Here is a 21,638-nt window from a genome sequence, read left to right as displayed (position 1 = left end):
ACGAAACAGGTGGTGCTCGTCGACGCGGAGGACCGCGTAAATAATTCCTGAGGGACGAGGCACGCCGGGACGGCGGATTCTTTCTTTTCGATACCGCTGCTCGACCGACCGAAATGAAACTTTGACGAACTTACGTCGTCTCGAAGCTCGGCCCAACGATGAAACCAGCCAGACGAGGAGGAGAACGTTAGCTTCCGAGACGCTGACGCGGAGGGAACTTTAATCGAAATGACATTCGAACAATTCGCAGCAACAGTTCGATGGATACTCCGTTGAGCGAGACGTACAACTGTACTACAACTAACACGCGTGTACCAAGCGAGGTTGATTCTAATGTCACGGACGAGACTCCCCTCGTTGTTCGAATTCCAAGGTTAAGTATAATTGGAAGTTGGGTGAACAGGGTCAAACATCGCGACGCCAGTGGCATGAACGCGGGGATGAACATTTCCACGGTAATAGAAGCCGATATACGCGGAGGGGTAAGAGATTCTGCGCGACGTGCGATCGCACCCCCTCGATCCGGTGGCGCGGCCGCTGCATGACAAGAGGCGCGACTATGATTATTCTGAATAATTCAGTTGCCCAGTGAAAGTAGCACGAGACTCCGCATGTAATTTCCAATATTGACAGACGTTCCTGAGTCCACGTCCCCGGAGGCACCCTTCCACCCTGTCCTCTCGGCTTCTTCTCTCTCTTTCTCTTCCCGTCCAAGTGCTTTTGAGCGTACGGCCCTGTCGCCCTAACCACCTGCACTTGGACGAGGGTGAGACAAAGGCGGGCTCGCGCGCGCGCGAGTTTCACGAGATTCAAAAGAAGACGACTACCCCCTTGGCGCACGCACGCACGCACGCACACACACACACACACGTAGACATCGAGAGAGCCCGAGAGGGAGAAGGCTCGCTCCAAAGTACGGCCCTGCCTCGCGCCGCTCTGCACCGTCGAGAGGTTTGCACGAGGATCAGAAACTTGCTCGCAGGTGAAAAAAGTAACTAGAGGCATTAGCGTACAAGCCGATAGAAAATCGCGGGAGCGGTGGAAATCGATGGTCTCGATGTCTTATCATCGGTGCCTCCGTATCACGGTTGACTCCGGGAGTACGCGCGGAATGTGCAAGTCGTGGGGCGGTGGAAAAAAAAAGAGAATCGAAGATCGAAAATTTCATCCCCCGGGGAAAACCGTGCTCGTGACACGAATGTGCTGACTGTATGATGAATCAAGTCTCTGAACGAAACTGAAGGGTATATCCCGGATGATATCGTATCCCGGATAACAGAGGGCAGGATAAAAAAAAGAAGAGAAAGGAAGGGGTGGTAACACCGTGTACATCGATGTGCGCGAGAGCGTGATCCCTTAAAAAAGGGGTAAGAAAAAAATAAAATCAATTGACCTACAATGCTCTTGGTATTGTTTTCCCCTATGGATCGAACCGACGCACCGGGGAAGGGTTAACACCGAGTTAGGATTAAAATGCAGTTCTATATATAAGTCTCCTAAACGCCAATAATTGACTGTGAACTAGTAGGAACGTAAGGGGGTCTCTCTCTCTCTCTTTTTCTCGCGTACACTTTCTCATCTCTTTTCTCCTCGTGCGTGTATCGATTTCCACGTCGACCTGACGAGTTTAGAAAAGCTGCAGACTGCCTTTGCGGTTGCGGAGCTCGGTATTATTACGGGCACCGAGAGCGAACTTTTTTTCTCCTCTTCCCTGCGTGGAAGTCGAAAATATCGCCGGATCCCGAAATATCTTTTTTCAACGCGCGCTAAAAATCCCGGCGACTTTCCGGTCTGTCTCGGCCCGTGAAATTTCCTTGTTCGCTCGAGGAAAGCGTCGGAGGGCCGGGCGCCTGGTGTACACACGGACCGCGTCGAGGTCTCAGCTGGAGAGGAGAGGATTCGAGCGCGTTTGGCGCGACTTTAATTGGCCGTGCCTTAATTTTGATGTACGCTGTACCACCTCGAGGGTTCTCAGGGCCGGTGAAGAGCCGAAAGGGAGCGGATGAGAGGAAGTAGAGAGAGCGCGGAGGAGAAGAAACGAGAGCGTCGCAGGAGAGGAAAGCAGACGAGCGAAGGCAGGCCCTCTTTCTTGCACAGCCGGCACATTGTCGTCGCCCGTAGCCAACAGCCTATTGTCTACAGGGAGCTCTCCCCCTTTCCCTTTTGCGGCCACACACACACGCAGACAGACATTTATATAGGTGTGTGTGTGTGTGTGCATACACGTACACGTACGGAACGATACGACGACACACTGTGTGGAAGCTTCTGCGGGGAGTGACAAAGAGGGAGATGGGAACCACCGACACAGAAGCGGCCACAGGAGAGAGGGAAGGGGAGTGCTATAAAAGAAAAAAAGGAGGAAAATACACAACACGACGGAGAAGGAGGGCAGCGGAGAGAAAAAAGGAGACTGGAGCGAGACGGAAGCTCGGCAGACAGAGAAAAAAAGCCAGTGGTTAATAGTTAAAAAAAGAAGAGAGAGGGAGAGAAGAGGGCTTGCAGAGTGGTTAGTAGAGTAGATCGAAGATGAGTGTGGGAGAAACAGAAACTGGGCAGGAAAACCGATGGATAGTTATCGGTAGTTGGGAGGGGGTAAAAGGGAAATAAAAAGAAATAATTATAGAAGAAAAAAGAAGGCAGCGAGCGGAGGGAAGAGAGGAGGGCTCCAAGTATCGGCGAGGAAAAGGAGGAGAGGCAATCGAAAAGGGGAGAGGGCTATTCATACCCCCTATCCAACCGTACCTTGCAGCAGCTATTATTTACATATCAGCAACTTCGTGCTTCCATGTACATAAACGCGCAAATACGGTTGCCCATGAGAATATAGCTCCCCATGGAAGGGGAGGAGGCATGCAGAGAGTACAAATGCGCGCGGACCGGAGCGACATTGCACAGAGAGCACGAACGTACCAACCGTCAGGGTGGTTACTATCCGTTAAACTAGCCTGATTTCTGAAAAGAGAGCCTCGGCCGCGTTCGAGCTCCGATGGAAAACACGCTCGAGCGAGAAGGGAGCTACGGTCGACGAGTCGTCCCTTTTCGTCGGCGACGAATTAAAATCAGGCCTCAACGGTAATTCACCTTGCAACCGCTGGACTATGACGCGACGCCTCCTCTACATACCTGCGATATCGTATATTTGCGTGAAATCAATGCCACGGTACGATAGAATGTTAAAAGCGTCGTCGAACCGGAAGGCTTTCCGCATTCGACCCGGCATTTCCAGTCTCTCTTTTTCTCACCCACTCCCCCACCAAACCCCCGCAGACAAATCCGAGGTTTCGATCAAAAAACGAACGCGGCCAGAACCACCCCCACCCCGCGATCGACCAATATACCACGGGTTTAATTAATACACGTCAAAATGGAGTGCGATATTATGCGATATTATACGATAAGGAACGGGGTCAGTGAAAGCACGATATTGCCATCCTATATCTGGCGAGTAGCCGAGAAAAGTTAGGCCTTTCTTCCCGGCGTTTCTTGCGCTCTCAAAGTACGGAAAAAAGAATCGAAAGTTCCCAGAACGATCGGCGCGATAACCGGTCTTTTCACAGGGCACTTCCTTCCGGCAGCGGATCGGATCGATGTCTTTGACCCCCCGCAGGGATATCGGCCAGCGGATCGATCGACCCGACGAGCCCGATCCTGAGAACGGCCAAGTTGGGAACCTCTAGATTCCAAGGGATGGACGAGCACGCGAGCTCGCGTGTTAAGTGCCCAAGCGAACCTCTCCTCATCGTTCTCTCCCCGTCTTTCTCTCTCGTCGACCCCTACCAACCCTTGCGGAACACGGCTACGCTGGCCGCAACCCCGGGATCTTTTAATACAAGAAAAAAATTTCCACCCGAACGGTGACGTACGTGTAAAAATACATTACGCCGCCGGCGATACCGCGGCGTACACTTAGAGAAGAGAACGAGCTCGCTCGGCTACCTGTGTGCACATGCACCCGTGACGACGGTGCAACAAACGTTCGCCACGCGCTCCTACCCGTACCACCAAGTGGTTTTTAAAGAGCCTTCGCCGAGGAAAAAAAAAAAGGGTGATAAACGCCGATCAAGCGACACTCGGAATTTTCCACCCTTTACCTCTACCCCTCTCCTTCCCGCCTCGCCGTCTGTCAACGGCACAGAGCGTGTAACCGGCGACTGAAATTCTTCAACGATTAATCGATAAAACGTGCTCGAAGAAATACGTAAACATTGAAATTACCAGCCGGCAGGCGAAAGAAAACCCTCGATCGTTCGCGAACAGGCATTCTCTTCGCTCTTCTGAACGGTCGAGGAGGTGACCGTGTTCCAGTTCGATCCTGCTCGCTCCCCTCTTTTGCTTACGTAACCCATTGATCGTTTTTCGTTCATTTCCCGATGATTAACCAACGGTGGAGGGTCGGGGATGCAGGTGCGAGGAGGAGCAGTGTTTTGAGCACCGTTCGTTCCAGAGTTTGCACTTGGTCACGATTTCAGGGCATTTGCTTTGTGTTTCCACGCTCGTGATGAGGTAGATGTTGGCACGAAAGGTGGGGGAGGTAGAGGCGAGCCACCACGGTGAAGAAGGGTTGGAGGTGAAGGTGGAGAGGCTACTTCAAGTTGGTTTCTAGCCTAGATTCGACTCCGCGGGTGATCCGTGGTTTTAATTAGGATTCACCGCGAGCCACGACGTTGTTCTTCCAAGACTAATGATCCCTCTCGTTTCATTAATAACACCCGGACGACCAAGTGTCATTTTAGTCATGAAGCCGTGTGTCCCGAGCGACAATGCAATATTAAAACCTGTATTCTTAACATTCGTTCGCATCGCGATACTCCAGACGTTCGCGGTTGTTGGGTTAATTAACGTTCCTTCTGTCCACGCGGCGAAGAGAAGCCTTTAATTGGAAATGTTATCTCGCGTATCTAGTGACGAGGGATGCCGGAACACGAAATATGTTCGGCATTTTTCCAATCGGCGTTTCAAGTAAACATTCCGGGGATATTCGAATGAGTCATCAACGAAAAAGCTTTTTCGCGAGGCGAGAGAGGGATGAAAAGAGAGAGAGAGAGAGAGAGAGAGGGAGAAAGAGCGAGGCAAGAGGTGGGATCGGCACGATAGTCGGACAAATTTCAACGAACATCAACCCTGACCTTTCCCTACGACCTATTAACAGACTCTGAAGCGAGAACGCGGCGTGGAATTACGTGGTAATTTCGGCCTCTGGGGAAATAATCGGTCTGACACCGGAATACCATGAACAAGGCGGGCTGAGAATATAACGGCGGCGAAAAAACACGGGTTAATGGCTCTCGAAAGGAAGGCAAAGTATTGGCTCGTGGCAATTCCAGAGTTACGATACTCTCGTTCGGTCAGGGGTTACCGCAAAATAGAAAAGGTTACGATAAAGTATCGTTGTATCAAGATCAACAACTAGAGCTACGTCGTAAGCGATGTATCACGTTCTAGCGAAGAGGAAAGACGCAAACAAGGCTCTCTTGTTTTCGAGATTCGATTCGCCAGTCGAACGGGAGCGAGGAAAATTCGCGGGAGTGCAACGCGTCCGGAAAGATCGGATCTTTCCACTTAATTGCTGAGACGGTAGCCTTCCAGCAGACTGGTCCCGGAGGTGGCGAGGTCCTTTGACCCGCTCGCTGGGTTTCCGCGTCGGCGAGCACGACGTGCGAGACACTTGCATAAACTTCCGGAACGGTGGAGCCTCGACGCGGGTCCTGGGTACCAGGTGGTGCCGCCGGAAAAATGGCGGAGGATGCGTTCGTCTTTAACGAACGGAAGCGACGGTAGGACCTGGAGCGTCTCTCGTTTGCCGGATCCAAGGGCGCGCGCGAAGAAAAATGTCGGTAACTCGAACGGTACGGTATTTTTAATTACGGGAAACTCGATAAATCAGTTTTCGATTACCACGCGAAGCTCGCGGCGGAAGAAGGGATACCGAGACGGACAAATTAATCGTTGTTTAATAAATCTGTCGGGCACGGTAGTTTACACAGATTGTGTGCAACGCGCGAAATAGATTATGCCGTCTAATTGGAGTGTAGCCTTCCGATGAAAGCACGGTGTAATTGGTCGAGGTAAGGAAATGGTGCGCACATTCTTGCCGTTCCTAATTGCTTCAGCCTCTATCACGCTATTCCGTCGTTGGATTTGCTAATCCACGTTGTTTCCGATTAGCCAAGAACCGCGTAGTCGCGAATTTACTCGTTGGATCGTCGTTGGCTGCCACCTGCGAACTCCGTGGCCAACTAAGCTTGGCTAGAGTTTAACGTGCATCCAATCGATAATTAGGAAAAAAATAAATACGCCGGCCGAGTATTAACCTGAAGTTGAGTTACGACGAGATAATGAGAAGAAAAAAAAAATTACCGGGCGTTGCGATGAAAAAACAGGAAAAGAGCGAAAATAGAAATGAAAGAGTAGAGGGGAAAACCGTGAAAATTACCGGTCTGGTTGAGAAAAACCGTAGAGCAGAATAATGAGATGAGAGCAATGACGTTGAAGTACAGAAAATTTAATGCAATAAACCAGACAAATCCCTTTGTGCGGACGAGAGACGCGTGTATGTGGAGCACGGCGGCTTCCGCGCGGCCGTCTATGCCAAAGTGAGTCAGCTAGCGTGAAAAATTGAGGGACAGGCATAGACGAAGGCACCGGCGAAGGAGAGGAAGGTCCGCCGCGTAAGTATGGCCGATATTATGTAAGCGTTTACCAAAAATAACCGCGAATGAGTGACAAGCACTTGGCTTCTTCGAGCAATATCGTCAAGCGATTCGAGACACGGTAGCGATTATTTGCAAACCTGTGGCCCGCACGGCGAAACAACGGGATCGATTCAGCAGCCAAAAACGTGTCCGAACCACCTATACCGGGCAGGTCCAAGGAAAATCGAAACGACTGACATTTAAAAGCATCGAGCGTTTGGCCGTAACTTCGCATAAAACTTGAACGTTTGAAGGAACGCAAAGATGTAGAGAGAGAGAGAGAGAGAGAGGGGAAGAAGGAGAGAGAAGAAACCAGTTTTGCTCGCGAAGAATTTCGGGGGCTAAACAATCGTATCGACTTCTTCAGCGGAGACGGCAGACAGCCGCACATGCTGTTTCGCAGCAACAATGGACGGTCGTGTGGATAGGGTGGCTCTCTCGCGTGCATATTTGTCAGTTCGTCAAAGGAGCTGCAAAGCGTTTAAAACGGAAACGCGGCCAGCTGAAAGGCTGAAAAACGAAGCCACCGCGAAACTCGATATTCCGACGACAAAGAAGGCCACTGGGAATAGGACAGTGGCTTGGAATTTCTGACCGGAACTCCAGACCAACGTCGCCGCGGACTCCTCTCGTCCTTTATCCCGAAGACTGGTAGCCTTCGAGCGATGATACAGATTTTCATCGGAGGAAGTCATTGCACTTTATGCTGAATGGGCACCGAGTCAACAACCCGATGCCCGTGTACGTTCGCATATACGCGTACGTGTGCGTCTACATGTGTACACACCTTTAAAGGGATTCTCTCTTTCTCTCTTTTATCCCCCCACCTCCTCTCTCCCTCTCCGTTTCTCGTGTTCCTCTTCCTGCTTTTCGCGTGATCACAAGACGAGAACTGTGTGCACGGCCAAAGAAGAGCTGAAACGAAGGAAAGAGAGGAGAAAATGGCAAGAGAATCAGAGGGGCAGGGGAGTAAGAGGGGAGATCCTGAAGGAGATGAAGAGGGAAAAACGAGAAGGCGATGAGTGGTAGCGCGCGAGAGAAGGAAGAAGCGAAAAACGTGCAGAGTGGTGAACAGAGGGGTAGAGAGAGAGAGAAAGAGAGAGCAAAGGAAGAGAGAAGGGGAGAACGGAGACGAGGTCTGGGAATCGCTTCATGCACTGACGAGCACGAGCCTTCGCGTAATAACGCGATCAGAGGGCAGCCGTGTCTCATGCGTGCACGCACTTCTCTCGTACCATCGCACACGCTCTCTCGTGTTCCGTAGGCAAGCACGCGTGCATAAACGACGGGCGTAATGCGCTCGTAAGCCGCGCGAGCGTTCTATTTTTATGTGTGTTACGTCGCGAACGACCGTAGAACCGCGGGGGAGGAGGGAACCGCGGCGGAAATATTCGCGAAACGCGACAAAGAGAGGGACAAAAACAGAGGGATGACGAGTGAAGTGGTGGCGGACGTTGCCCGCGAAAATATTCGGCACGAGCGCGCAGAGGGTATAAGGGCAGAGGGTAGAGAGAGGAGCCGTTCGCGGTGCGCCTACGAGAACTCGCGACGTCCGATGGAAATCGTTGAAACGCGTCCGCGCGCCAGACGAACGGTACGTGTTGCGTGTTAATTAATACGACAACCACCGACGGGATCCGGTTTGACGTATAATGCGGCACTAATTGCGGAAGGGAAAACGGGAAGAAGGAAAAAAGGAAGGGAGGAGGGAGGAAAAAATTTATAACGAATTCGTTGGCGAAATACAAGCCGGCGTCGCGGCGTTCGTAATTTTTTTTGCTCCCTTCTTTCCTTTTTTTCCAGTTTCCTCCTTTCCCTCCTCCTCCTCCTCCTCCACGGCGACCGTGCGCGCACCGCTCGATGCACGCTTTGTGCGACATTTTGCGTTTTCATCGAGGCGTGCGGAAACGGAAAGGTAGAACGAACGTGCAACGAAGAAAGAAAGAGATTACAGGAGCAACCACGGGAGTCGAGCCGCTGCAACCTGTGCATACGGCGGTTCGTTCGTCACGTGGAAAATGCAGCTATGGCCTCTACCCCTGGGAACAATGCTGGCCTACGATGGGTACACCATTTCCCGTAGAAGAGGAGAGAGATCGCGTACTCGCGCGAGCGCGAGCGCGCCACGTACCCAGGGAACGGTAGCGAGTGAGAGGGGAAGAGAGAGGACGGAAAACGAGTTGGACGACCCGAGGACTTGGTACACCCCACATTTTCTCCCCTTTCATTTGCGATTTCCTCTTTTCCAAGCAGAATTGTATATTCACGTGCCTCCAGCTAAACGACACACTGCAGGACTTTCTTAATAAACATTGGTGCGAACCGCACAAAGACGTGGAGTAATTCGTTAACCCCTGAACAAATTCCCCCATTCAAATGGTTACAGTTTCAGGCGAGAGAGCACTTTGCGTCTGTGCCCGGCTCGGTAGGTACCACGGGTATTTCGCGGGAAAACGACCGAGCCCTCGCAACGAAACAGTCGATTTTCTCGCGGTGCAAAGCTACGCGACGAATTTCGACCCTCCTAACGATGTACCATCGAATTGTCGAGCGAATGTATCGAATTTTTTCAAGAGGATTGGAAGGCGTTTTAATCGCGCGCGTCAGAGGTTTCAAGAGTGCGCGATTCTGCTCGAATGAGGAGCGGAAATTCACGCGACCGGACTGGCTACACCTCTAGAATAGGAAGAACGCTCGCCTGTAAACAGCGAAGAATGTGGAACGTAGACCGAGAGTATATACACCTATACTTGAAACGTGACGGCGTGGCGGCGGGAACGGTGTGCACGCGTCGGTGTCCTCCGCTTCCGGTCTTCGTTCCAATTTCGAATCGACCGCTTTCGAATACCCGCTTAGCTTCGATAACTCGGTTATCCATCCGGTTAAATAGAACGTTATACTTCTGATACGGTGCCCGGGTACTTGATCAGAGGGATACTCCGTCGGAGGAGCGCCTATTAGGAAGTAATAACACGGCAGCCAGCGATCGCCTTGGTATCGAGCATAAACGTTGTAATAGAGATTAAGAGCACCGACTTGTGTCACGTAACACCGGAATTGCTGGATGTCGGGCACGAAGTACGAGGATGGTTTCGTAACGAAAGGCACTTTGATGCATTCGCCGATAGAATGTTCGGACGGGCAATGTAACCTGCATAAATATGAATATGTGCTCGAATGGCTATACATCGTCCGTTCTATTTTCTGAATAGGATTCGAAGTAGACGTCGAGAACTTGTCACTCGGTGATTTATACATTTGTCTGCGCCGGAGGACGAGGTCGTTCTCTATTCCCCTTCTACGTGTCTGTTAAGCATCCGACAGATCGTACCGAGGTCCAATACGACCGGGTAGGGACTTTTCGTCGAGTGAAATAAAGAGAGGAGCAAGGTGGTGGGGAAAAAAAAGGCAGCCACGTCCTACGAGGCTAGGTTTCTCAAGGATAAAGCTAGCCAAGGTTACCGACAGCGGTGGAGATTCGATCGTTGGCCGCATCTCGAAGCCAAGTTTGCGGCAGGATGCTCCGAGCGTGCCTGGTTAACTTATTGGAGCGGAACTCTTATTTTCCAAATTATGCAAAGTGTAATCGTATCCCGACGTTCGTAACGGAACAGCTCGATAAATTCTCGGATAGCGACACAGGTGGAATAAAAAAAAGGGGGTGAGGATACGTTATAAATATGCTCGAAGACGCGACCAAGCAAATGAGCTCTCGACAGTGACGCAGGCACGACAATTGACGCGTCTATTTTTTTCCGTCAGCTATTTTTCGAAAAACAGGGAACAGAAATGATGCTTGGAATTTTTTTACAATCCGCTTCGAAGCACCGCCTGGTCCCCGAGGAAAATGGTCTCGCGTACCAGATGAAAATCATAAACGTCGACGGTTTGCCAACTCACGTGGTCGCGGATGAAATAAACGTCTATCGCTAGTACTTTGATTTGCAATTACGAGGGTGTGCCGCGCGCGATGGTAATTTACGACAGGTCCTTCTATAATTAACGTTAGCTACGAGAGGCGACCCAACTCTGACGACAGCGCATCTCTGATTCCATGAAGATGCTAGTAAATCATGCGAACGGTTCTGTCCATCCTATTGTTGCGCGGACGTGTACCTTCGCCCCTCGATGGAGAAGTGGCTCGTTCGAATGAAACGCGGCTTCAAAAGCGAAGGAAGCGTGTCGAGAACCCGTACAAGAGGGTTGCTCGGTGGTTGGACCGCCTCGTTAGTATCAGCTGCTCGGTGCTTAAAAATAGCCTCTTCCTAGTCACCAGTACAATCGCTAAATTAACGCGGGCAGCCACGCTCCTCGCGTGGAGAATCATCTACGGGCTTTAAATACCCCGCGCGCCGAACTGGAATTATTATAGATTCCCTGACTTTCATGTCGGCCACGGTGGTCTTCCACGAAACAGAATCCGCTACGCGGCATGACGTTGACAAAGACGGATAGCGTTTACGAAACCGTGGACGAGCCGGCTGTATGATCCACGAGCACGTTCGTTGAGTAATGAAGATATTACAACAGTACAAACAGGGCATTAGCATGCTCTCCACGTCGGCCACGGACAGCAGGAGTCAAACCTTCCAAAAACTCGAATATTTCCTTCCGTTACGAAACGTTACGTTCGTATCGTTTAATCGAACCAGCAACAGGAGCGTAATCAAGTGCACGATAGTGGTCCCAATCAGTTAATGCATAGCTTAGTTCGATGGCTTAACCAACCAGCCTATGATAATAATCAGCAGAACCTTTACGGTGCGCGGTTATGTAGGACGCTTAAATTGGACCGATTGCTTTTACAATTTACGAGTACGTATGTGATTTATTAATCGTTCGGCGAAAATATACTCCGAGCTAACGCGAAACTAGGACGACCTTCCGATAATCCGCTAGAATCATCCTTAACCGGGTCCAAGAACAACAACCGGCCGATAGACGATTTTACATGGCCGCGTTGAGTAGATTTCGTTCGCGAGATACTTTTGCTCGCTCGTTATATTCCCCGCGCACACCGTCCACTGGGAGAAACGATGGGGAAAGACTCTTTTCTTCTTTGTTTCGCCGAATGAAAAGGGGGGTTGAACAATGTAAGGTCGAGGACTTACCTGAACATCAAAGTGAGTGGTGGTGTCTTGCGGCTGCGGTGGCCCCTGTTGCTGTTGCTGTTGTTGCGAGGGCGGCGGGCCCTGTGGGGGCGGCGGAGCCTGTGCGCCAAAGAGCTGTGCCGCGTGCGAATGTGGATGTTGAAGATGATGCGTCGGTGGTGCTTGATGATGTTGCAGATGATGCGGCGGGGCCGGTGCGAACGCCGCCATGAAATGTTCCTCGCTGCCGACCATATCGACGCCAGGTTTCAGCAACACGACCCCGCCACCGCCGGCGCTCACGGCCAGAGTCGCCGCAGCGTTCTTCTGAAACTCTTCCTCGCCTGGAGAAGGTTGGCGACTCCCAGGTGTACGACTGTAAATCAAAGGAAAAGAACTATATTCATATGTAGGATATCGCAACGTCTGTACATTGCAATGGTACTACACGATTAATCGTGAAATTGTATCGACGTTGAGAATTAAAAGTAGGATGAAGGAAATGATGCGACTGACTTCGTTCCATCCTTTCATGCTCTGTTTCTCGCATTTCGTCGATTCATTTCGACTGAAAGCGGCTTACGATACATTCGATATAAAAATAAACGGAAATACGAACTGCTTCGCTGAACTTGCATATAGGAGTGGGAATATAAGTCATCTATGAATTAGCCTTGATGCACGAAACGCTACTTATTATGCTGTACTGTATGTCACGCTTGGATGTAGAAACGTAAATACTTTGTTCGTTGTTAAATGTTTTCAATGATAAAGCAAATGATGAATATTGAAATACGTTGCGGCTCTCTACTTTTTTTTTCAAACCTGGCTGACGACTTCAACGTGAGAAAGCTATTGTTTAGCGCTGCGACTAGACTGTCAGTCTCATTTTCTATATAAAGAAAGTAACGTAGCTTTCCTTGACCATTATAATATGACAGTCGCAAATGTCATGGACTTAATCATATAGGTCACACGTGGAGTTACGTGTTTAACGTCTGTCTCCCTCTAAAGTCATCGTAACGTAGGCCAGTACTCTAAGTAATATCGTCTATGAAATGGCTCTGATCCCGTGTATGATTAACAATGCGTCATACCATGCAGATTTCGTATGAAGACGTAATAAAATGTAAGGTTCTACGCTGATAGGCCTATACCTTTGATCTCGCAAAAAAAAAGATACGAAGTACGACATCTAGACCGTGACGGTGAACAATGATGAGCAAACATCATTACCATAATGGAATTCTTAAGCAGAAGCAACAAGACCACTGTGCAAGTTCCGCTGCAGCTTTCCGCTTTATTTACCCTGTTTATTAACCTACTTATTTCTAACGTTCGATTTCCATAAACGCAACACGTAGAATGATGATGGCACAAGACCAAACACGCTAACGCGTTAATAATCTTCCGCATTTACATGAATAATAAAATTGATGACCGTGTGTTAATTAGCATAAAAATGTAGGGAATGTTATATCACTGTACAACGGGAGAAAAGAAGCCGCAGATATACAAAGGTAAACCGCACGAGGAATGTCGGTAATATCGTGTGGAATGTGAAGAACGAGAGAAACACCAGATGGCGTACAGCGATGGTGCTAACAAGCATCAAAGAGGCAAGCTTATGATGTCATCGTCCCGCCGGCTGGAGCATGCACGCCCTTGACAGTTAGCACTGTTACGTTCTCGATCGCGCTCTCCTCCCAGCAATGACAATTGTTCACGAACAACATGTGCGACACATTTACAGTCATCGTCCAATCGAAAATAATCATATATAGCTACGATAGAAACAGCAAGGCGCTTTTTCTTTCAATCCGTTTACGCAAAACCTGCATTTCTTGTACATTCCGCCTTACATAGAAGCACAGTCCTAAATATCTCTGTATCTTTCCGCAATATCCTTTGTACGCAATACAATTGCTGATTTCACTGAGGGCAACGTGTTTGGATACTTACTTAAATCCTTTGTCGTCATCAAGACCATTTTGGGACGCTAATCCGTTGTTTTGCGGGCCTGTATCATCTTTAGAACTGTCAAAAGGGCTTGCCGAGCCCTTCTCTTTTTCTTTCTTGTCTGCATCGGTGTTCTGCGTAAAAAAGATAAATACATTTTAATGAAGTCGTCGAACTTGTTTCAGGTCTACATAATACTTGCACTTACCAATCTCAGGGAAACCATTCGGGGTTCCAAATCTTTAGGTGTCGTAGGACTTGATCCAAGAACGTATTCGACCATTTTAACTCCCAGACCACCAGTTTCACTGCAAACAACAATTAATTCAATGCCACGCTCCGACTATGATGAATAAAAATAGCTGAATAAATAAAAAAAAAAAGAAGCAAAAAAGCAATATACCAACCTGCTTCTAGGGCTAAGGACTGTCCCAACTTCTGATGTTTGATGGTGATACCCAGTCCCGACGCCCACGCGTCTACCTGTTCCCATGGAAATTGGCTGTGAGACTGCATGATCTGAAACGTATCAAAAATACCATTAATTAATAATCCCCCAGCCTCATCAAGAAATCACTGCTAACGCTCGCGTGTAGCACGGATATTTGGTTTCAGCTAATTATCAAAGTATCGATCGCGTTACATCATTGCAGAAAATCTTCGACTCGAACCCATCCCCGTACGAAAATATAAAATTACCGACTAATAGGGTTACGCGTGTAGAAATAAACCAATTATTCCCCTGGATACGGAGAACTTGACGGTTCCAAAAGGAAACGTTAACGACATCTCGAAACCGTATCGCATTCGTGTCGCATCAACTGGTAATCGATAAAAGGCGTGGAGGCGAGAAACCCGCAAAGGTGTAACGCAAATTCTATCATAAAAATCGTGGACAGTACGGCACGGTGTTGCTGATTCTCTGGCTAAGACGATTTCGCTGAAAAAGCCTTCGCGCGTTCGGTAGAGAGAAACGGACTCGCAAGTTGCAGGGTGAGGAGAGGGAAGGGAAACGGTTCGCGAGGATTCGGTGGGGTTTGCGTGAATTTTACGGTTCCATATGACGCAATTTCGTCGGGTCCAGGTGTATGTAGGGGGTTGGTGTGTGTGTCGGCGCTCAGGGTGGATCAGTAGGTACGACCCTGGGCATTGGGACGTTGCCCCCACCGCCGCTGATGCCGGGCGTCTGTCGCCATGGCAACAGCCGCGTTGCACCCATCGAGGTGACGCACACATGCAAACTCCGGCCGCGTGCACATGGAAGCCGGTACATGCCGTCGCGAGAATCAGGTGTTCCGTGCATACAACTGCACGCACAACACACCGCGCCGCGGTACCATCGCCCTCGCGCAACAACCCCGTACGACTTCAGCCACTGTTTAACGAGAAAGAACCTCGCGCGACCTTTCTAACCTCTCTTTTCCCAACCCCCGGACTCAACCCACCACCACCCTACAATTACCGCGGTAATCCGTTTAATTGACGAGAAATTCTGATGACTACCAACGAGCACCGGGACTGCCGCGAAATAATCGCTGGAGAAACCCAAATATCCTCGATTCGTTTCGATTAAATTTCCTGGTGACGTGTCCGATAGTTTCTCGAAAATCGCGTAGGAGCTGGTATCGTTCTATCCGTATTCGAATGCACGTGGCTCGTTTAGCCGACGCTGAAACGTTTCGAAACGGATACGTCATTGATACGTGCGAATAAATTCTTACGGGATAACAAGAATTTCGAACGATTTTGAGGAGGTAAACGATGGTAAAGTTCGTGTAACGCGATTCGAAAATACCAGAAGCCGTCGTGGTGGTATCGATTGATCGTAAAGCAAGGGAAACGATAGAGAGAGGGAGAGAGAGAGAACGCGGAGAAGGGTAACGAGAGAGAGAAGAGGCGAAGGGGAGCGACAGAGAGGGAAAGAAGGTTTGCGGATTTCCTTCGGTTTCGTAAAAGCAAACAGTTCGGCAGAGATCTGTATCGAGATTATTGACATTCCGCTCGAACCCGCGGAGACACAAGTATTTCTACTTTCGTCTCTATATATTGTTCTTTCGGTGGTATACCAATCAATAAACGCGGCACGACGTAAAACACACGGTATCTCGCTCGCATCTCGTTGCATCCGCCGGCACCATGGGGCGACTCTACCGTGACGTTCGACGTACCGCGTTAACTTGTCTCTGTCTTTTTTTTTTATACGATTCATCGTTCCCTCGAATTTAACCGGGATCAGAAACGCGTATCGAGCCGTTCGGGGAATTCTACGTCAGCCGAGGAGGAGCTTCGACGAGAGCCGCGACAACCGAACGAGCGTTTCGCATTGAGTGAAAAAGGATACGCCGTTAATCGTAGTCTGCTCATTATCTCGCTGTTTGTACGTACACGTCGCGGCTCTCGCTGACGCTCGTAAACAATAAACGCGATTTACATAATGCGAACGTATCGGCCTGTTCATTCACTCGCGTCTAAAAACGGAGCCGTGTAACGAGCGAGATGATTTTTCGAAACCGCCGCCGACACCTTTGCACGCCTACTTTTTCCACGCTACGAGTAAACGTTCTTTACTTGAATAACGGTAAAGATAATAGGATCTCAATTCCACGCTGTCGTTGGCTGTTATTGGCCGCGGTCAAAGGAGCCAATGCTCTATATATTACCTGGTCTAATGAGCTCAATACCTTCTAGATTAGCATCGATGTATGCACGTCGATACGAACGATGTCGCAGCGAACGCGTGCGGTGCGTGTATCGTTGAAAAGCAGACACGGCTCCCCTTCGCGAAGAAATTGGCGCATCCAGCGCAGCCGGCTTACCTCTAAGATTATGTAACGATCAAACGCGAATGGCGTCACCTGAACGCATATCGATCAGAGGTCCGGGCTTAAATTCATGTCTCGAGAGGAGAACGAGACGGGGACCGAGGATATTTCCAGGGATTTAAAGGGCTTCGACGAGGTATCGGCCGGAAGAGCGTAAACGCGCGGCGAGATTAAAGTCCGCTTTTATGTACGGCTCGGGCTGGGTCAAGCTGGGTAACCATTCAGACTTCGGCTGGACGAAAGCCACGGATAGTCCGCTGTTAACGGGCAACGATTAACGAACGCGATAAAGGGCTCTGAACTCTTCTGGAAATCGTTCGGGGCAAGGAAAATCCCACGGACGCGGAACTGGCCAGGCGTTAATACCCGCCATCCATGAATTATCGATCGTGATTAACCCCGTTCATGGATTATCCCCTTTTCGAAACCCTATTCCAAATATTCTCAGCCCTATTGTCCTTGATGCGTGTCAGTACGCTCGATAGCACCCCAGCAATGTGTACTCGGCTACGGTCAGTCAATGAGCCGAGTGTTTCCGCATGTGTTTTCGTTGTGGGAATGATAGGATCTCCTGAGCGAGTCGAGGGATCTTCCGACCGAAGCGATGAAAAACAGTTTGCGCCGAGTGCGTGAGATTCTAACACGAGGACGAAGCTCGACTGTTTTGCGCGAACAGTCGTAATCGAGCGCCTCCTTACAAACAACGATGAACGCAGGTACGAACCAATCTAAACAGGTAGGATCTCGGGGAAAAGTGTAGCAGAATTCGAAAGGATCGTACGTAAAGGTGGATTCTTACCTGAGGTGCTCCAGGTAGAATCTCGCCACATCTGGTGGTCGCCCAGGTGAAGTATCCCACCGCCTTTTACACCCCCTTCGTCCTTGGAGCCGCCCTCGTCCACGCCCCAGAGCTTTTTTGCCGAGGGAGCGATCTGAAACAATATGAGAAAACGGGTCGTAAGTCCACGGGGTCAGTGAACACATTTCCAAGAGTCAGCTAGTGCTGACACGAAACTCCCAAGAGTTCGCCGATGCCTCGTACAGCGAAAAAAATACAAACGCGAACGATCGTATTAATTACACTAACGAACTATACAAGATCCGCTTAAAATTAGCGTATCCAGCGTGTACAGCCGGTCGCAAAGCTTGGCGCGTCGTACATGCCACCTTTATTAGTGGAACGTTGTACAAGCGAAAAATACCTTCTCGGTTTCGAGTTTCCATTTATTTTTTTTCCGTATAAGCATTACAGAAGTTTCATATTTTATTTCGTATGTGGACCATCGGCGACGAACGCTATGAAAATGCTTCTGTGCAAAATGAACGGTGGAAAGTGTTACGCAATTAGGTCCCCTACCGGGGAGTGCAAATATTGACACCGTTCTTCGTCGGGCGACGAGTTCGTCGGGATCGCGAAGTTACGCGCGAAAGGACAACTCCGACACGGTGCAGCGGAAAGATTTGAATCGGAAACAAAGGCAAGTCGCAGCGTTCCGTCGTGACCTGAACTCTGTTACAGTGTTCCCGACCTCACCTAACTGGAGGTCAGTGACGTAACGAGGAGAAGCGGTGGGGATGGAGGGAAGAGCGTCGTCCGCAGATTGCGGGATCCTAGATGCAGGTATACTGCACGTGCGATGGTGACAGTGCAGCTCAAGAGCGCGGCCATCTCGATGCATTTTCGTCCGCATCGTCACTCGCGCCCAGTCTCCGGATCGTTAAACGAAAGTACTCGAGGGTTGCTAGATATTCGCCCTGACGGCTTGCCCCGCTCCCCTTTTTTCCTCTCACGTTGTCCGTTCTCTTTCTCGAGTGTTACTCGCATTGTGAAACGCGCAAGACCAGACGGACGTGCCTCCTGTTGCCAAGGGTTGCGTCCCTTCGAGTTTAAATAATAGCCAACTATAAGTACCATCGATAATTGAAACTCGAGATTCTGCAATTTTCGAGAAAAACGCGAGAAGAACGATTTTGTCGTTTCCCTTGCTGTCGCCAAGCTGATCTACGGCGATGACGAAAACCGACAGGGAGGGAGTAAAATCGTCCGCAATCGCGAGCACCAGGGGGACGTAAGCGCGGCTAACCGGTTTCGCCAATGAGCGCTCGGTGAATTCGATTTTGATGCGCGTAGTAGTCCGGTAAAACGATATCGACGGATCGTGTGTGCACACGCAACGCGTGGTTATCGCAACGTTACCGCATCGGCGATGCTTCCAGGCGAGCGTTTCACACTTGCCACGGCAATTCGCGCGCGTCGTTTGCGATTATTTAATCGGCGCACCGAAATGTCGCGGCGCGAGTACCGCGACGAATCGTGCGACTCCTTGGAAATACGTCCTCGGAGGGAAAATGGGGGTTAGGGACACGAGACCGTTCGAGACACGGGTACGCGTTTCCACCGCGAAGACAAAAGCGTTTCAGGAGCACACGTATACACGTGATATTTATATTTTATCGATCACGCAAACGATATCGCACACAATACCACGTGCGTCATGCACGCGAGTGGTTATATATATATATATATATATATATATATATATATATATATATATATATATATATATATATATATATATATATATATATACGTCGAGCTTGAATACATCAATCACGAAATATCAAACGACGCTGTTTATCGCTCGCGGTGTACCGGTAATCGTTTTAATTATATCTCGCATCGTGAAGAGGCGAGCACGTGTCGTTATTGTCTCCGCGCCTACTGTTCAACGTGCAAGTCAGAAAAACAACGTGCAATCCGGGGAAACATTCGGGAACGACACGTGTTAACGAGCGAAATATTCAAGCTCGATCGTCTCACCGTAAGAATCTCGCGACGCGATTCCTGACGAGCCTCGTACATACTACGTCTTTTCACCTAGATCGACAAATCGGCCGATAAAAGAGAACAGAGCAAAAATCGAACGGGTCGTACGAGTTTAGAAACCGGTTAGAAATCCCACGGGAGAAAACGTCGATCGAAAGAACGCGCGTGCGAGCGCGACACTGACGATTCGCGTGTGTCAAGTTGGAAAGCGAATCTTCGTTTGCATCACCTTACGGCACATTTTTTTTCAGCCAGCATTTCGTTCCATTCCAACGAGTTACAGGGCTACTCTCTCCCTCTCCCATTTTTCTCGTTACTCCGTAATGACATTGCTGTTGTCATCGCTGGCGACCGCAACGGTGGTTAAAATGCCCACTAAAGGGACCTACGGGCTGCAAACTCGATTCGTATGCATCGATGACGTTAGAACGCGTTCGCTGCTTAGTCGTGAGCGTATTAATGTTACGTCGTTGATTTCCCAGATTGCGCGACACGTGCCGTCACGCGATACTCCGGATTTGCGACCTCTTTCTTCGCATACAGGACGTCGCAAAAGTGACGCAAACGAAAATTTCAAAGTCCCGCCACGAGTGGACAACACACTTCCGTCGATATCAATTGCACCGCTACGTGTCCGGCAACTTTCGTACCACGCTTAGCGATTTCTTCCAATTATCCGACGAGGCTTTACATCGCGTTACTTTTGCGTCACCCTGTATATAAAGGTTTACACACCAGGAAGACGCGCTCGAGCCAGCTGGATACGCCGGTGATTCTCATCGTTCCTCTCTGTCGCGGCGAATCCGCGGTATTATACCCGTATATCTCTCTGTTCGGTAGAGAGACCGGTTTCCCTTAACGTACACGAATGGGATGCAAAACAGAGCTACGGAGAATGGAACGGTGAACGGGAGGACATGTCTAAAGGTTCGGTAAGGTAAAGGTAAGGGTAAGAGTAAGGGTAAGAGTAAGGGTAAGGCTCGGTCAACCGGGGGCGATACGCTGTGAGTATCGACCGCGTCGCCGGCCGGCAGAGACGCTTTTGCACGTTAAGCTCGACTACAGGCAGAAAGAGACGGCAAGAGGTCAAAAAGCGAACGAGCGAGAGAGCGAGGGAGAGGGAGAGAAGAAGGAGAAGGATAGAGAGGAAACTCATCGCGAGGATTTTACCGTTCCTCGAACGAGAAACTTCTGAAAGGAGCCTTCGCGGTTCCACTCTATGAGAAGCTGGTAGCGTGTTTGCAGTAGACGTGTATGCAAAAACAAAAGGAAAAAGGTGAGAAATTATAACTCCGGTACATTCGTGCTCTATTCGTTAGCGGAGCGAAAACGGTAGCATTCCGTACCCTGAAACCGGTCAGCGAAAACTTTTGCGCGTTCAGCGAAGACAGAGGAGAAGAGAAAATAAAAAAGGGGAAGAAAGAAGGAGAAGGAGAACAGAGGAAAGGAGAGAGAGAAAGAGAAAAGGCAAAGCGATGCACCGTGCTCGTCTCACGTTCGCTAGACGAGGACGATATCGTTCTATCCATTCGAACTGGCCAGCAGCAGCAGCAGCAGCAGCGGAGGCACTTTTGCACGTTGCCCGTAACTACCTCGGGGAGGGGGGCTGAGAGGCGAAAAACGAGGGTGAGCGAGCGAAAGATGGAGCACAGAAGAGGTACCGCATGAAAGAAAGAGAGAAAGAGAGAAGAAACGGAGAATGAGACGAGACGAAAGAGTACTGAATCTCTCTTTCATTGAACAAAGCCAACGATAGCTCGCCTATATACTCCTAAGCTGTACCCCACCAGACCTCTACACGACTAACTCCCTCCAGCTACTCCCTACCCTACCCCGCACACCCACGAGGTTCCCCCACCACTGGAACGGCAGCGTGGATGTCGTCGCTAAACTGCCACGGGGCCACCGACCCCTCCCCAGGCCCCTCGGCCTCGGGTCACGGCCACTGTCCTCGCGGAGAATCAGCAGCACGAGGGAGGCGAACCCTGTTATTCCCTCTCTTTCTTCATCTCTTCCTCGACCACCTCTCTGTACCCCCTTTTTCCGTCTCGTCTCTTTCGCCAACGGTCTGTGCGTATGCATGGCTGCGCAACGGAGGCACCAACTACGGGAGGAACGCGCGATAGGGGTGACTTCGTATTTTCTTGCCCCGGCTCGGGTTTTCGATTCATACGAAATGGATGTCCGGCTCAAGTTTCGAGGTTAGTGCCACCGCGACTGTTGATATCGTTCTCTAGATCGTGCA

At 49.9% G+C, this 21,638-nt stretch overlaps 1 protein-coding gene across 3 annotated transcripts in view; it reads right to left on the bottom strand.

Moving 5' to 3' along the window:
• Positions 1 to 21,638, bottom strand: part of Pum (pumilio) — a 61,639-nt gene that overhangs the window by 30,778 nt on the left and 9,223 nt on the right. For all 3 annotated transcript variants that reach the window (XM_076896149.1, XM_076896148.1, XM_076896151.1), the window contains 5 exons: positions 17,366 to 17,498; positions 14,152 to 14,263; positions 13,953 to 14,052; positions 13,748 to 13,878; positions 11,807 to 12,161 (listed from right to left, as the gene is read on the bottom strand). In XM_076896149.1, the coding sequence (XP_076752264.1) occupies positions 11,807 to 12,161; positions 13,748 to 13,878; positions 13,953 to 14,052; positions 14,152 to 14,263; positions 17,366 to 17,498 (831 nt within the window). The remainder of the gene's footprint in view (positions 1 to 11,806; positions 12,162 to 13,747; positions 13,879 to 13,952; positions 14,053 to 14,151; positions 14,264 to 17,365; positions 17,499 to 21,638) is intronic.

Source organism: Xylocopa sonorina, chromosome 6 (assembly GCF_050948175.1).
Source record: "Xylocopa sonorina isolate GNS202 chromosome 6, iyXylSono1_principal, whole genome shotgun sequence".
NCBI classification, from domain to species: Eukaryota; Metazoa; Arthropoda; class Insecta; order Hymenoptera; family Apidae; genus Xylocopa; species Xylocopa sonorina.
The sequence above is the reverse complement of the archived record's forward strand: the minus strand, read 5'-3'. Positions and strand labels throughout refer to the sequence as shown.